Below are 16,502 nucleotides of genomic sequence, written 5' to 3'. Positions count from 1 at the left end.
CCTCTTCATGACCCATCCGTCGCTAGAGATGTCTCTCACGCTCGCCCACAGCTACTTCAGCGTCCACCACCAGGACCGTTATGGACACCATTCTACATGACCGCCCGCGACGCCCAACGACTATATCTAGAGTTCGTGATACCAGGTTCCAAAGGCGAGACGTTGGAGATAGCTGTGAACAACGTAGATCTGGCCTTCATACTGCAGCAGACATTGCGACGGAGAGGGTGGGGCGAAGCGACGACGAAGAGGGGTGTCGAGAATTTTCTAGAGCAGCCGATGATGAAGGTAACGTGGACGGGCAGAGAGGGAGAATTTGGGAATCTGACCTAGTCGCGCGAAGAGGTTGGGTTGTGATGTATCTTGATTTGAGAAATGAAATATATTAAGAAGGAGCATTTGGTATCTCAACGCCGACCCATGCATATTAGAATCCCGATGTTCAATCGTCTTTGTGCTTTTCGTCAAAAGCGAGCATGAGGCCCATGGCCCGCTCGTATGTCCACATTGTAACAGCGCTGGCTGGCGCAGCTTTCAGAAGACTGACCGTCAACCCACGGTACATTCCCCGTCTGCCTTCGTGCTTCCATATATGCGCAATGGTACTGATGACGCCGGTATATGTCGGTATGTTCCGATGAACGTATCGCTCGCGCATCGGCCCTTGGACTTGAAGTCGCTTGCGCGTGGTATCGAGCGGGTAGACGGCTGTTTTGGAGAGAACGCTCGCGATGACACCGGCGACGGCATCCGAGCTTCCGAGTGGCAGTGGTATGGGAGAAGAGGCGGTTATGGGCTTCAAGCTTTCGTAGCTAGCGAAAAAGAGGCCCATGTACGGCACAATCTGGCTCACGCCTGCGCCGAGACCGCGAAAGAAGCCTCTGGGTCCTTCATGGTGCGCGATGTGCTTGAGAGACGCGATGATGGAGGTATAGACGCGGTCTTTGCCTTGCGCAGCGAACCGCGTGCGAAGAAGATCGAGCGGGTATGTCGCCGTCGTCGCAGCGGCACCCGCGCTGGCTCCGCTGAGGAAATTCGCGACTGAGCTGGGAAGCGTATATGGCGGCGGAATGGTCTCTAGCCAATGCGATATGTACGTGTAGGCAGAGAACTGGGCGCTACCGTACGTCAAGTACATGAGCTCCGCAGGTATGTTGCCCTTCCATAGCCCCGTGACACCCTCTTCGCGAAGAATCTGTTTGAGGGTGCCCAATGTTCCTTTGTAGACGGGTCCTTGGACATTGCGAACGCTGAACGGGTCGGAGAGTGAGTGGATTTGGAGTTGCAGGCGGATCTTTATGACGTCGAGGGGAGCTATCACGAAGCTGTCGCAATGTCAGCCATGTGCGCGAACAAGGGAGATTAGACATACCGCGACACCAGGCCTGCCACCGCACCTGCGACGACAACCTGTCGCTGGGAGCCCTGCCAGTCATATTAGCCCTGCCTCTGCGAGCATATCGTGTCGGTAAACGGTGAAGATAGACAAGCTCCTACCTCATGCTTCAGCTGTGCGACACCCTCAGACATGCGCCCAGCGCGTCGATTGAGACACGTGCTATGTGTCCGCGCGTAATTAGCTACCCACCGCCGATTCTCGGTAGGACACCTGTAATTGCAAACGTGCCGGGCAAAGGGTAGTAGAGACCTCGGTTTACGGGTTGATTGTTTCCACCACGCTCGCTCCCTGACGTTGAAAAGCAAGGAACCCCGCCGTGTCCCGTCACTGCCAACAGCTGCGGCCGACCATGTCTTTCACCATCACCACCAGAATACCGCTACGGAGTCTGAGATTGCAAGTCACCACTTCTCGCAGGATTGCTATTGCTGTTCAGAGACGGCGTTTCTTCTTCAACTCGTTCTGGCGATCACCTAAGCCGGCCGAGCATGCTGATTGGAGCCCCGCTACACATGGCCCTTTTCGGCCAACCAAACGCCAGGAACAGCTGCAACAGCAACAGGAGCAAGAGCTGAGACAATCGAAAGAGCAGGAACTTCTCGTTCATGATGAATCCAACATTGGCCAGCTTGACGGTAGCCCAGCGAAGAGAATCGCGGTGAACATCGATGGAGAGCCCAAGATCTTCGACGCTGCGTTCCTTCGCGACAGCTGCACGTGTACGAAATGCATGGACCCTGACAGCAAAAACAAGCGCTTCCAGACGTCAGATATACCCGAAGATCTAGAAGGTAGCTGCAAGACAGTAGTGGATGAAGAGAAGGGAGTCTCTATCGAGCTTCAATGGAAGACAGACGTCAAAGGCTTCGGTCCGGAGCACCGTACACGGCATTCCATCGACTGGCTACGTCGCGCATTCAACACAGAGATCGAGCTACGTGGCGGAGTGCGACACGATGACAGAGTGTTCTGGGACAAGAACAGGATCGTAAAAGACAATAAGTGGCTCGACTACGACACCTACATGTCCCAAGACGAAACCCTCTTCGAAGCTCTCACCCACCTGAACCGCTACGGCCTCCTCTTCATCAAGAACGTGCCCGAATCCGAGGAATCCGTCGTAGCCCTCGCCTCCCGCATCGGTACCCTCAAAGACACTTTCTATGGCCGAACATGGGACGTCCGCTCAAAACCCAAAGCCGAAAACATAGCCTACACACCCGACTACCTCGGTCTCCATATGGACTTGCTATACACATCCAACCCCCCGCATCTGCAACTCCTGCACTCCCTGCGAGCACGTACCCCAGGTGGCGAATCCTTCTTCTCTGATTCCTTCGCCGCAGCACACCAACTTCGGCGGCAGTCAGAGGGGCACTTCAGAACGCTATGTACCTTCCCCGTAACATACCACTACCATCACCCGACCTACCATTACCACTTCACCCGGCCAGTGATTGAAACCTTCGCCTATCCAAACTACAGCGACCCTGCCAACCTCGCCATCCGCCGTATAAACTGGTCTCCACCTTTCCAGGGGCCCTTCGAAGCGCGTATCGGCAGCGGCAATTCCACGTCGCTTCGCTCCTTCATTGCTGCTTCGCACGCGTACGAGAACCTGCTTAGTGCGGAGGAGAATTTGTATGAGTACAGGTTGAATGAGGGGGAGTGTGTCATCTTCGATAACAGGCGGGTGTTGCATGCTAGGAAGGCTTTCGATGCTACAAAGGGTGAGCGTTGGCTGAAGGGGGCGTACGTGGATGACGATGTTTTCTTTAGTAAGCTGAGGGTGCTGGAAGAGAAGTTTGAGGGGAAATGGGTCGCTGAAGGTGTGGTTAGGCATGCCGTGAAATGATGGTGGGGGTGTCCAGTTGTCTAGGTTGCGCAGTATGGATATGGCTGTGCTTCGGAACTTGGGTTTCTTGTTGGAATCAGTCAATGGTTAGCATGCGTGGAAGCTAACACCCATGCCCCTTGCGCTACAGAAAACAGTTCAGTCTCGAAAGCTGTGAAGATGGACTTTGAGTAGCCTTTGGTTACCACCTGACTTCAATGCACAGTCAGTATCAAGACGGCATCATGACGCAAAAAGAAACCTTCTTTGCGATTCCTGGGTAACCTGATCCTGAGCACGACCGACGATGCTTCCCACCACGATGCTCTGATCAATATTTAGCGCGAGTGATTTCCAGGTCAACACCCTCGTTCAGACCGCTCTGTACCCGCTTTCCAATACTCATCACTGCCTGTTCCAATCTCGTCGGATCGAAATCCCCGCAGCCCACATGGAGATGTACAGACCGCACTGCTGGAAAGACTTGCGACAAGGAATCGAGCCGGCACTCATGCAGATCCGCAACGAGTCTCTCAGCTTCTCTTAAATAGAACGTTATGCGAACCGTGCGGATGAGCTGACGTTCCGTTGCATCAAGCCCCAGCATGAGAGTGTGGTATGATTTGAGAAAATGGGGGAAGCAGAATGTGTTGAGCGAAAAGGGAAGGAGCTTTGCTTCGTCGTAGACTTTGCGGCAGACGCGCAGGAGAGCGAGGTCATTTCGATGCGTGTATGTGGCTTTGAAGGAATATACCCAAAGTGCATACGTGCGTTGGCCGAGGACGTGTTCGTAAATGTGGTTTCTGATTTCTCCGGGTAGGCGCAAAAGTGGGGACTCGGCAGTGTTGCGCATGTATCTGTTGAGGTTAGCTTGGCATGGTGAATGGCTCTTACACACCTGCGGTGCAGTGTTTCGGTACTTACATGAGCAAGCGTGCGTCGGTCGTGCGTTCCATATCTGCCATTGTCGGCTACTCAGAGTGTCGAAGTAGTATAGCACGGGGAAAGACGTGGGGAGCACAAGGTAATTCACACAGCTAGGACTACTAGGAGAGAAAGCCAGGGTCTATTACGCTAGCCTCAAGCAGATCGCTCGCTCACCTGCCCCAAGTGCCGTTCACGGTATTTCCCGAGCTAAAAATCCGGAAGCCACGCTGAAGTGACGAGCAAGTGTCCGCGCCTTGAGACCGCATCATCTGGACGTGTGCAACGAGATCAGTCTATGTCACTATTCAACATGCTAACTCAGCAACCCAACTACATCCTACTTCTTCTTCTTCTCATCCCCATCATCGACGGCCATGATTTGCCTTACTCGGGCCTGAACAGCTATAGCTTCCTAGGTACTATCACCACGGTTTTAGTCGTACGGTCCAAATAATTCTTGAGTGTTCTCACAAACGCTCGGAACTCATTACACTGCCGTAATCCTTGTACTTTATCTTCCTTTGATATCAGTGGCTCCTCAACATAGACAGTTCGTAATCCGCGCAGCCCGCCCAGGTAAAGAGAACCACAGATGATTTGACATTCCCCACTCGAGTACCACGGCAGAGTATGTTCCCATGCGTTGAGCTGTACGGTCTGGATTTCGTCGAGCTGTGAGGCCGAGAGTCGCATTTTAAACATCTGGAAATCGAGGAGAGAGTTGAAAGAAAAGAGGTTCAGTCCGAGATATGGCAACTTGGCAGTCTCATGGTAGGTTTGACTGCAAGCGAGTAGTAAACTCAGCGGTTGTCCATTGACGCGACCGTCAGCTTGAACGTTGTAAACACGGCCGCTTAGTACGTATCTAATTGAGGCACAAGATGTTAGCCTAGGCCGTTCGTATTGTGATGGGCAGGATCTCCGCACCCGTAGATTTGGTTCCGTAGCTCAGCTGGAAGACGCAGAAGAGGTGACGAGTCGGCGTTGCGCGAAGTACTGGAAGGATCGGTTAGCTGGCAGGTAGACAGACAAGACACTGTTGTGTTACATGTCAGAGGCACGACTCCCAGGTTCCGCCATTACGAGGTTTTGGAGTTTCCTTCGAAGTAGCGAGGAGATGGGGAAAATCGGTAAAGTTATTGAGCAATTCGAGGTCCCGTAACAGAGATAGTGTGGTCGAGGAGATGTAGTCAATGTATTGATTCCGACTGAGGGAGGTGGTGGCACAGACTAACACCCGCTAGCGTTGTTTTAGTAGAGGGGAGAGCCCTGGAGAACGAACCTGGAAGGTGCGACCAGACAGCGTCGCTCCTTCCAATCTCCAGTGAATCCAAGAACTGAGTAGATAATAGTGAATCGAGTTGTGGTTTACAGTATACATACTCGAAACCTTAATAACTAGACAATTACTAAGCTAAGGTCTACTCCTACCCTAAGTATTCTTTGTAGAATGCGATTGATGTTGATTGACTTGGAACGTGGCGCTTTATTTGAGCCAGAATGACTAGCTGACTTGTCTTCGCGAGGTGTACCCCCATAGGCTGGTTTGGGGTATATTCGGAAGAGCGTCTCATCGCTAGCTCCGAGAAAACCGAGTGGCAGAGTGTTCGAAATGACACAGCATCATGCTTTCAGGTATCGTACTACCATGTGCTCCATTCCCGGTGCCGCGATGGCATACGCCGAGGAGACTGAAGCTTCTTTAAAGCGAAGCCCGTTTGCCCGTTCCCACGGGATAAGTAAGGAATTCCTCGCGTTTTGCTCAAGGAAATATTGCCACACTTCTTCGGTGAGAACTAGAGGTTCCATATTCCTCCAAGAGCGAATGTGACTGTCCAGGACACCTTGTACACATCCTATCTCGTATTCCTGTTTTCAGATTGTCGACTCTGAGACACTAAGCAATGCCACTTGTGTCTATCTTGGATGCCATGTTCAATCCCAAAAGAGCAGTATGTCACGGATCCGACTTGGCTCTCTCACGCTGCAGCTTGTTGTTTCTTCTTCTTTTTATACAAGACGGCTTTATGTCTCTTCTCCTCGAACCCAGCAGACTCCCCTCGGTGCCCTTCCATCCAACAATTCTGGCAATATAAATCACCATCACAGCCCAGGCATTTCAGTGTCGCATCGTCTTGACAAATGATACACCATGTGTCAATCTCGTCATCGACCTGTTTTTGTAGATTGGTAGACACCGGCGGCTTGTTCCTTGGCGCGAAAGATGGGGCGGAAGGCAGGCCGAGAGAATCTGTTTGTGATGGAGAAGGTGCTGCTAGAGCGGCCAGGCGTGCGGTGAATGCATCTTCGATGGCTTGACTGCTGGCAAAGTCGTCTTCGGGGAGGGTATTCGGTGCGGAAGGCAGTGTGAAGCCGCCGTCTGTGGTATCTGCCGTTGATGCATTCTTCTGGTCTCCCGATTCTGAATTATCGTCTTCTGACGGAGGAGAAGGGGGATCGTATTTCTTGCTAATTTCCAGTTCTGCCATGACTCTCGCAATCACATCATCTGCCTCGTCGTCCTCGGTTCTCTTCTTGCCATCTTCATCTTCCTCATCTCCACTTTCTGTGTCTTCCCTGGCTCCACCGACCTCTCCACTTCCTACGTTGATTTCGATGCTCTCCCAGTCCGTCAACTCCTCCTTCGATGGCTGCTCAGATTTTGTACGCCCACTCTGCGGCCCTTGTGCCCTATTATTCACCACTTCCGGAAGTATTTTGCGCATGTCTTTCAATAGCTTTCCAACATCTTGTTGTTCTTCCTTGGACACATCCCAGTCCTTCCGATAGCCGACGGCGCCGTTTAGCTCACCCAGTAACTCTTCTAGGCTCTTTTCATCTTCCTCGTTAAAGTCTACATTCGAGCCTCCTACGCCTTGGGCTATCCATTCCAGGTAGCTCGGTGCCCCCGGTGCTGCGACCGGTGCGCCGGCATTGTTCGTGGACGTTGTACGTGACGGCTGTGGCGAGCCTGAGGGAGACGCGCTACCAAGACGTGCGAAGCGAGCGGCGAGGTCATCGGTGGGTTTGGGAGGACTCCTAGGTGCTATCGAAGCGCTGTAGTTGGTATCTAGGCTGACGGAGGATGTCTTGAGCGCATTGAGGCGGGCAAGGAGGTCGTCGTCTGTTGAGCTAGGTTCGGGCATCTCTGGATGATGGGCGATCACTACGGTGATGTGTGGATAAGGACTGTGGATGTCTAAGTTATAGCGCCTACTGGACGCGGCTTATGACGCGGTGTTGCATGAAGCTCGAGGCTCGGGAGTGAGCGGAGTTGGCGCGACAGCTGTGGTGGAGCGCAGTGGGGGAGGGGCGAGCTATCCCTGACCGCGCTTGGTCCTCAATCAGACAACATGTGCGATCCAACAGCTGCATTATTAGATTACGAAGAAATACAGGAAAATCTGGACGTAAACTGCTTATTTCTTGCCGTCGGGTCGGCGCTATTAGAGATGGCTGCCAGCGGCCCGTGTCCTCGCATGCACGACATCCGGCCCCGCTTTCGTCATATCCAAAGCTCCGATGGCATCCTTATATGTCAGCATTCGTGTTCTGGTACCATCTCCATCTACTCCGAAGCTGCCGATTGTCACGCCATCTGTTCATCTCCGTCAAATATATAGCACAGCTCTATATCAATTGAGCATCCACCTCTTCACCGGACCTCCAGCACGACCTTAGATCAACCATCGCCATGGCTCTCGCACCCAAATTCGCTGGCCAAAAGCTGGCCTCCAGTGCTATTCAGCCCAAGGCTATCCACACACTTGAGCTCTGTGAGTGTTTAATCCTCGACTACTGGATTACAACTTCCCGACCCATCCCAAGGCCTCCATCAGACTAACAGTCAAATCCCAGACCTCGACTATGTGTGCCCCTTCTCGGCCAAGATGTTCAAAACAATCTACGAGACTCCTCTCCGCAAGACACTTCTCGAGAAATACTCCGACCGCGTCGTAACCATCTTCCGGCAACAAATCCAACCCTGGCACCCGTCCTCCACCCTCGTCCACGAAGCCGCCTACGCCGTACAAAAGGTCGACAGTTCCAAATTCTGGGACTTTTCACAGAAGCTGTTTGCAGAGCAGAAAGACTTCTTCGATGTAAGCCTGGTCAACGAGACGAGGAACGCGACGTACAAGCGACTAGCCAAAATCGCCGGGTCTGTGGGTGTTGATGAAGGCAAGGTTTATGGACTGTTGGAGATAAGCGATAAGCCTGGTGAGGACGGGGCGTTGAACTCAGGAAACGGAGTTACGGATGATGTCAAGGTGCAGGTGAAGGCGAATCGACTGACGGGTGTGCATGTCACTCCTACGGTTGTGTTTGATGGGGTTGTGAACAATGAGATTAGCAGTTCGTGGACGGCGGAGCAGTGGGAAGAGTGGTTGGAGAAGAATGTCAAGTGACTACATGACGGTAGTAGTAGGGCAGTTGCGCAAGGAAGGTTGTGAGTGACCCTAGATCCACAGTCCCCCCAGGTTCGCTCTCTCACCCACACGACTCTCACCCGAGCCCTTCTACGGCTGCTAGTCTCTTGTATATAAGCCGTCCATCGATACTCCTACATCCTCCACTCCTCTTCTTACTACCAATCTGAACATAATTCCCCCCCAAGCAATACTTAACGGTGATCAACCATCCTCCCTTCTCACCTCCAAACCAAATCTGACCCATGGATCCATTCTTAACAACACCTACCGGCAATCCGGCCCCCGCGCCTACCATGTCGACCGCTTCAACAAAGTCGGAGGAGTACATACCCAACTTTTCCGAGCTCCCGGACCTCCACACAGTCATCTTAGCGGAAGACAAATATGGTTACTTATTCCATGATTATAAGAACCCGTTAACATGGGCACGGGCCAATGATAGAGCCACTTCAACACGAAGTGAAGGAACCTTCGTAAGGGCTCGTACTGCCCGGTCACAGGCTCAAATGATCAAAGAAGGAGATGAGCTCATCCAACGTGTCGCACCGGAACCCACGCATCGTTTTGCCGTTTACACATGGAACTACGACGAGCAGGGCAATTTGAAACAGACACCGCACATCACAAAAGAAGAGCTAGAGGCGTGGAGGAAACTCGATCCGAAATGGAAGATTCGCCCCATTGACCCTGCAGGCATGCCGCCGCCAATGAAGAAGAAGCTCAAGGTGAGCCATGATGGACAGCTCATGCCGGGATTCGACGACTACACGGTAGATGAGCGGAGGGAGGCGCTCAAGGCGACGGCGCCCGGTGCTTCTGCCATGAAAGACGTCCTATGGAGAATTGACCGGCGGGAGCGCGAGCGACTGGCGATAGAGTTGCAACAATCTGAAGCCAAGGTGGAGGTCTTGCAGCACCGTCTCGCTGCCGAAGAGATCAAAAAAGAGAAGGGAAAAAAGGAGACGATGGCCTTGCAGATGGACGATGGGATTGCCCAGAAAACAGGAGGGACGAACGTGTTGGAGTTGAGACAGAAGAAGAGAAAACTATCGACTTGAAGAGCATGAAGGAACCACGTGGCGATATGGCAGACCTGGAGAGTTGGAACAATGGGATGGAGGCTGAGTGTCACAACGGCCAGGTTCGTGGAGCAGAATAATGAGTACGTGGCTGAGCATATGGACATCACCGCAACTGGAAGATAGGAACGTCCAGGTTGCATGGTTATGATGCGGGTTTCAAGTCAAAAAGTGATTTCAGAGTGCGATCTCATACTAGCATTAGCATAGGTACTACAAAAGTTTGATGAACCTACCTCCAATGACCATGACTTGATGTCATCATCTCGACGCTGTAGCTACCCCTTTGAATAGCGTTGCTATTCTAGAATTAGCTTTTTAGACTCTGATCAAAATGTGGATAGTGCGGCGCTGACAAGCCCCTGCTGAAAATACTTTTCGATCATGGGAACAAAGTCTAAACATGGTCCCTCCGTACCGCGTCTGAAGATTCTAGGGGTCGGCCAGGAGGAGTAGTTCCTTGAGTCGCATTCTTCCCATGCTAATGAATATGTTATCTTATATCGATGAATGACATTTCAGTGAATAGGCGTTTTGCCTGTGCACGGAGCACTTCTTCTTGGTCACTGAGTCAAACCCTCCAGTACCCTCCCCCGCTATTTACATCCCCATTCCCACCGCTAGGAACCAGTATAGTGTCCTTGAAGATCTCCTCATCTCGAATTCTCACCTCGTAGTGTACAGTTGCGGTACGCAGGAGTTGACTTCATCATTCGAGATCGCTCGCTCGATAAGTGTACAGAACCTTGGAAGGCCTCGACAGGTGGAAGATACCTTCCCGCTGAACTCAAGGCTTTACAAACAAACCCAGAGATCAGTCTCAAGGCTAGCCGTCGCCGAGAGTACCACCAACAGTATGTCGGACTACGATCGCATGTAAGTTTTCTCCGATTGCCATTTCTCGATCATAGCTAACTCAATACTAGCACTCAACTCAACCAAGAGAACTCGCCCCTTCTTCAACTCCCAGCGGAGCTTCGAAACCGGATCTACAAGTTCGTTCTGCACTATCACCTCCCCGTATACGTCGATATTCCCGCTCTGGAGGATGAGCACGGAAACTCTGTCCCTAGAGAAAACACACGGAGAATGCTAGCGCTCCTATATACATGTCGCCAAGTCCACAGCGAGGCCTCGATGATGTATTTCGCGCTTAACACATTCCAATTCGAGCTTGACACCTCGCTCATCGAATTTACTAGTAGTCTCACTGCGGAGCAACTCAGCGCGGTCAAGTCTATCGATATGACGGGAGAGCTTGTGGAAGAGATTGAGATGCGCGCCGAGCATCATGCGAGCGACAGCCCGCGATTGCACCTCGATACGCTGACCTCGCTGCAAAAGGTATCCATCTACCCTTACGCGTTCCGCTCAACGCCGATAAATCTCGATGTCATTGGAGTTTATCTAAGGGAGGCGACTGGTAGGATGGGTCTGGAGGTCATAGAGGTCGAGAGGAAGCAGAAGCTGACATAGGCAAGTTGAAATCGCGTAAGGGATTCGATGAGGAGCCATATGACTGGGAGGCCCCAACCAAATAGTCATGCAGTGCTGATCTTCATGTAACCAAGCCTCTCCGCTATTGTAGGTAGCATGGGAACATCAAGATATGTATGACTTCGTCAACCGCCATTACACGAGGTTCAATGATGCATTCATTGTTGTGAACGAACGTGTCTCTGATCTATAGTACAAGCATACAAATGAAAGCAGTACATCAAACTGACGTATTTGGTGTACAAGAAAGAAAAGTGAAACGAGTCTAAGTAAACTCTCCTAGTAGATACCCCAGGTAACCGCCTGGCCCTTAACGTTACCGTTGCACTCCATGTGGCCTTCAGCTCCCACCTTGCCGCTGCCACCGAACTTCTCGATAGCGGTGTTGATGATGTCGATGACGTCCTGCCCGCCAACTACAAAGTTGACGTTACCGTTCGTCTTGGATGCTTCAACACCGAAAGAGCAGGAACCAGACTTGGCGATCTCGCGCTGGTTGTGCCCAATGACATCCGTAGTCCAGTCAGTCGAACCATCTCCTTGGATGTTGGTGATGATCTGGCGACAGTCGTCGACGCTAGGTGAAGCACCGCTCGTCTTGTCGTCGAAAGAGGAGTCCTTGCAGTCGTTTCGGCCTGGTGGTATGTCGCACGGGTAGTGTGAGCTCGAGCCCTTGTCGGCAGTGTCCCAGGATTGGAAAGCCCTGTCTGCACTGCAGACGGGTATGCGGATGAAGCCGGGCGTCGTTACGTCGATGTCAAGCAAGTTGTCCATTGTACCGTCATTGGTGGGATCTGCAACTTCTGCGCCATTCTTGCGACCGTTCGAGGTCCAGGTCCTGACGGAGCCCTTGATGAGGTCCTCCTTGGTAATACCACCGAACGCGTCTTTCCCGTCCAAAGAGTCAAGGCCCTTGGGTGCTGAGAACTTCTGGACTCTGCATGTAGTCTGGCAAGGGCCCTTCTCCTGGGGCTCACACTTGCACACTCTAGCATCGCCGTCAGGACTGGCAATATAGTACATCTTGCCCTCGAAGCACATTCCAGTAGCTTTCATGGTGTCGTCATCCATGTATTTACCGATGTTGTCTCCATCGCAACCGTTACCGGAGTCGATGATGAAGGGGTAGGCCTTGGATACACTCCAAAGGTTTGGGATAGCGAAGCCAAAGACGGACTTCTGGATATTGGCACGGAGATCATTCTCGGTCATAGGGCTGGGAAATCTGTCGCTACCATGGACGTCCTTGGACTCTGCGCCAAGGATAAGCTTTCCATCCGAGATGATGTCCCACAGAGTATCGATGCTTCCATCGGTTCCATCGAACAACCGCTTCAACGCGATGGTAGTGACGTTGGCCCATCCAGTGATAACATTGCCCATGTAACTGGAGAAGGAATCTTGAAGTTCGACGGTCCATTTTGCGTCTGGGTCACCTAGAGTCAACAAGTCCTTGGCGATGGTTGTGCTTTGACCAATCAATGTGAAAGTAGTGTCTTTGGCGTTGTCAAATGCCGGGCCCTCCCCCTTGAAATAAGGCATCTTCTTGATGAGATTGTTGAAGAATGGCCCAGCAGCTGAAAGGGTTCCAAGGGTGAGAAGGTCGATAAGGAATAGCTCCCATGTGTGATCGGGCTCGGGTGGAATTGGCGCAAACTTGTTCTCCAGATCTCGCAGATTGGTAGCAACTACTGCAGCCACATCGAACAAGGCTTCATGGTAATCCTTGTACATTTGATGAATGAACACGAAGGAGTTCCAAATCAGCATGGCTGCGGGGCCTGAGTCTTCTGCCTCCAATCCTTGGCCACAGTCTGCGGTCGCATCGCAATTGCTGCTAGATGACATCGTACCACAGTCAGGTGAGGAGGCAACATTGGTAGTCTCGGAAACCGATTGAGAGAAGCTGATGCCACCCCTACCACGATCGGTATCTTTCCAGATTCTGATAATGTCCTTCCAAGCCTCATCAGTACTGAGCCCCACCCATTGTTCATGTGGTGTATAGTATGAGGCATCGTCGACCAGTACGTCAGTACAGTGGAAACTGGTCCAGTTGCCATTGCGTGTGTGGTCGGCCCTGGGGTCCTGGCCAGACTTGATGAGTTGCTTGTAGTCGCCCCAGCTCGCCGCCGGCTTTGGAACATCGTGGAATGTTTGCAAGTCGCTTGCCCAGTCGGTGATACCTCCAAATCCCCAGGCTGAGTACAAGGTGGCGCGTGTCTTCTTCGTACTGGCGCTCATGTAGCTCACCCATTGGGTGTCATCATAGACAAGAATGTCGCTGTTGCTGCTAGTGTCGACAAAGTTCTTGACTACACGTCCAGCCCTCTTCTGATCATTTACAATGTCTGCAATCTCGGCATCAGCAATGTACCCAGCTGTGCCGGTACATTTTCCTTTGGTTGCTTGCGAGTTTTCGCGAGTGCCCGTGTAGACGCAGCCTGGGCCCCAACAACCTGCTTCGGCCATGTTGAAGGATCGTCCATAACTCGTGATACCAACGATAACCTTGGCTCCTGGAACGCCTGCTTTGGTAATCATGGCAAGAGACTGCTTTGTCTCCGTCAAATTGACTTGACTGCGCAGGCAGTTACCTGTAGCGCATCCCTCCTGAGAATAGGAATTGTCTGCATCCCACTGGCCGTGAAGATCATAAGTCATGTAGACAATGTAATCGACCACTTTGCCAATGTCCTTGATGGGAAACTGCTTGAGGTACCAGTATGAGGAGGGGGCGGCGATGGAAATTGACTTCCCGGGCAGAAGGTTCTTCAAAACGACGAGGAAGGCCAGGTAGTTCGGGCCGTCAGCCTTGCTAGCTGCAGGTATGCCCGGAAGATCGGGTGCACCAGGGTACTCCCAATCGATGTCAACACCATCAAGCTCGTGCTTCTTGATGAAGTTCGCAATGTTGGTGGCCATCTTGAGTCGGTTGGCGGATGTGACACCTTCCCGGAAGATGTTGTACGTAGCAGGAAAGGTGGAAAAGTCCCACCCTCCGAATGACAAGATCTTCTTCGCGCCTTTGATCTTCTTGAATGCGTTAAACTGGTATGTTGATAGCACATCGCCAGTTTCAACCTCGTATGAATTCGTTAACGTGCCAAAGGCGAAGTGAATGTGCGTATACGCTGCAGTGTCGATCTGAGAGGCATCCTGGAAGAGACAGTCGCGGCCCATCCCATAGCCCTCGTAGTAGGCGATCTTGACACCGCCGCTGCCAGAGCCCTTGACGATGTCGGTTCCACAGTTGGAAATGCAGCCGTAAGTACCCGGCTTAGCAGTACCTGGAGCACCAGTGTTGGTGTCGACGCAAAAGTCTTTGGTGATGCCACATTGGCCCCAGATGTTGCAGCATGCATTCAAAGGACAGGGATTCATATCTGTAACATTTGTGCCAGCGGTGGGCGGTTTCGAGTCGGGCTTCTGCGGGCCGCACTGTGCGTTGGCAATAGGGGCTGGAAATGGCGCACTACCTTTGCTCAAACACATGTTGGTGCCTACAAAGAGGAGCTTACAGCCGTTCCAACCCCATGTGTTCTTGTTGAAGTCTTCAATCTTGTCCCTTGTGAGACTGAATTGGGCAGCAAGATCGTCGCAGTTATCGTCGGTCTTGACCTGGTATGTGTAACATGTGCCGTCCGACCCCTGACTGGGACTGAAATCCGGAAGGGTTCCACTCGAACAGCAAACGTGCTGCTTTGGCCTCAGGTTTGCACAGAAGCTAGAGTCCGAATTGATCTTGGTGAACTCTGCAGCAGCGATGCCACACTTGGCAGCCAGCTTGGCACAGCTGTCGCCAGAATCGACTTGAACGGTTCTGCAGTCCGCACGAGCGTGAAACCTGGCATGAGACGGATACCTCTTGTGTGCTTGGTGCTGACTAGTTCGCTCGAACAGCGAGGTGGAATTGGACAAGGTGGAGTTCGTAGTGCTGTTCGTGGGTACCAGTGGTGTAGTAAAGATGGCCTGTCCGGTGATGTTGGTCGATTCGGAAAAGGATAGACATGTCGCATTGGCCCAAGTTTTGATGGCAGTTTGCACTGGAGTGAATGTGCCGTTGCTAGTCACCATGAGTCCAAATATATGGTCGCTACCGTAACTTGGCTCGCAGAGCTGCATAGCCAAGCTGGGCGTCGAAACATTGAGGTTGTCGAGTTTGTCTTCAAAAAGCTTCATGGCGGAAGCGCTGAGCCCCTGATTCAACAAGCCTTGGCCAATGTATAAACCAATCGTAGCTTGACCAGACTGGCCAAACATGATGAAGGGTCGATCAGTAGCGCCATGTCCGCTGTCTGCGTATTCTCGAATTTGCGCGATGAGCGATCGGAGACCGGAGGCAGCCAGGCCGAAGCCTTCATTCCACCAGCCAATCTCGAAATCGACATCGACAGTCTGGGCGGTGTTGGTCGAATTCGGTTCCGAGCTGGCAAGCTCAGTGAAGTCGGTGCCAAACGAGGAGCAGGCATTGATACGGTGGTTGCTCGAATCGTCATCGACCTCGTCGTAAAGAGAGAAGTCGTAGAACATGGTCTCCGTACACCGCTTGATCTGCTGGAAGTTGGGATAGGCAGACCAGTTGCCCGTGTTCGCGCCAGAGATGCTGCATCGTTCTGGGCAAGGATTGGAGTTGCGGTAGCTCGGGCTCGTAGCAAGTCTGAAGTCTCCCTTCGCGGACACACTGTCCGCAAAGAGCAAGAATCCGATTGCCCTGACTGCTGGGCTCAACCATGCTGAGGCAACCATAGTTGTAATACAACAACTGAAGCTATCTCAGTCAAGATACTGAGCTCTAGGGCTGCAAATGAATGTGACAGGAGAAGCTACCAGAGTCAAAAGAGTGACTTCGGATACCTGGTGTCCTAACTATCGACAAGGAGAAGTCTGCTTTATACTGTCTGCAGTCACACCGTTGCTCGTCAAGGTTTGTATCGAACGACCTAGATAGACCTCTGACCATCTTGAGATTCGTGTCCCGCAAGACGAACTTCCGGTCAGTGGACCTAACACGGTCATTGCTTACCCGCCGTTGGGGGGCCTGTTGTGGATGCTCATTTCCGAGGCATGCTACAGTAGGTTTCCAACAAGCATGAGATGAAAATCCGCGGGTGTATGCAGGGGTTCGGTCTGAGATCAGCCCTACGATGTACCAGTCCAGGTAGCCTTACAGTCATCCTGGAGCGTTCAGCAAAGCTTTTACCCAGACTAGACCGTTCCTACAGACGGCCTGGCCCGTAGTTCAGCCGCACTTCGGTGCCGTCAGAACCGAGCTGCCCACGGTACGGCCCAACTCCCGGCAATTCCATAGATTGATCCTGATGGGGGCCTGA

At 52.2% G+C, this 16,502-nt stretch overlaps 7 protein-coding genes across 7 annotated transcripts; 4 read left to right on the top strand and 3 right to left on the bottom strand.

Annotated features, from left to right (window-relative positions):
• Positions 1-442: 442 nt before the first annotated feature.
• TPC1 (mitochondrial thiamine pyrophosphate transporter) lies at positions 443-1,530 on the bottom strand (the record flags this gene model as incomplete). The annotated part of the gene is made up of 3 exons (XM_049335072.1): positions 443-1,325; positions 1,373-1,425; positions 1,498-1,530. The coding sequence occupies 3 exons, from the start codon at positions 1,528-1,530 to the stop codon at positions 443-445; spliced, it is 969 nt and encodes a 322-aa protein (XP_049185916.1).
• A 218-nt stretch (positions 1,531-1,748) lies between these two features.
• On the top strand, positions 1,749-3,254 carry J4E83_008174 (uncharacterized protein; the record flags this gene model as incomplete). The annotated part of the gene is made up of 1 exon (XM_049335071.1): positions 1,749-3,254. The coding sequence occupies one exon, from the start codon at positions 1,749-1,751 to the stop codon at positions 3,252-3,254; it is 1,506 nt and encodes a 501-aa protein (XP_049185915.1).
• Positions 3,255-6,139: 2,885 nt separating this feature from the next.
• Positions 6,140-7,306, bottom strand: J4E83_008173 (uncharacterized protein; the record flags this gene model as incomplete). Its single annotated transcript, XM_049335070.1, has 1 exon — positions 6,140-7,306. The coding sequence occupies one exon, from the start codon at positions 7,304-7,306 to the stop codon at positions 6,140-6,142; it is 1,167 nt and encodes a 388-aa protein (XP_049185914.1).
• A 548-nt stretch (positions 7,307-7,854) lies between these two features.
• On the top strand, positions 7,855-8,569 carry J4E83_008172 (uncharacterized protein; the record flags this gene model as incomplete). Its single annotated transcript, XM_049335069.1, has 2 exons — positions 7,855-7,936; positions 8,019-8,569. 2 exons carry the CDS (start codon positions 7,855-7,857, stop codon positions 8,567-8,569), a joined length of 633 nt encoding a protein of 210 aa, XP_049185913.1.
• Positions 8,570-8,835: 266 nt separating this feature from the next.
• On the top strand, positions 8,836-9,651 carry J4E83_008171 (uncharacterized protein; the record flags this gene model as incomplete). The annotated part of the gene is made up of 1 exon (XM_049335068.1): positions 8,836-9,651. One exon carries the CDS (start codon positions 8,836-8,838, stop codon positions 9,649-9,651), a length of 816 nt encoding a protein of 271 aa, XP_049185912.1.
• An 877-nt stretch (positions 9,652-10,528) lies between these two features.
• J4E83_008170 (uncharacterized protein) lies at positions 10,529-11,148 on the top strand (the record flags this gene model as incomplete). Its single annotated transcript, XM_049335067.1, has 2 exons — positions 10,529-10,548; positions 10,599-11,148. 2 exons carry the CDS (start codon positions 10,529-10,531, stop codon positions 11,146-11,148), a joined length of 570 nt encoding a protein of 189 aa, XP_049185911.1.
• Positions 11,149-11,448: 300 nt separating this feature from the next.
• Positions 11,449-15,918, bottom strand: J4E83_008169 (uncharacterized protein; the record flags this gene model as incomplete). The annotated part of the gene is made up of 1 exon (XM_049335066.1): positions 11,449-15,918. One exon carries the CDS (start codon positions 15,916-15,918, stop codon positions 11,449-11,451), a length of 4,470 nt encoding a protein of 1,489 aa, XP_049185910.1.
• Between the last annotated feature and the right edge of the window lie 584 nt (positions 15,919-16,502).

The sequence above is a fragment of the Alternaria metachromatica genome (genome assembly GCF_023757995.1).
Source record: "Alternaria metachromatica strain BMP 0045 chromosome Unknown scaffold_22, whole genome shotgun sequence".
In the NCBI taxonomy this organism is placed as follows: Eukaryota; Fungi; Ascomycota; class Dothideomycetes; order Pleosporales; family Pleosporaceae; genus Alternaria; species Alternaria metachromatica.
Note: the sequence above shows the minus strand (reverse complement) of the source record. Positions and strands in the feature narration are given on the sequence as shown.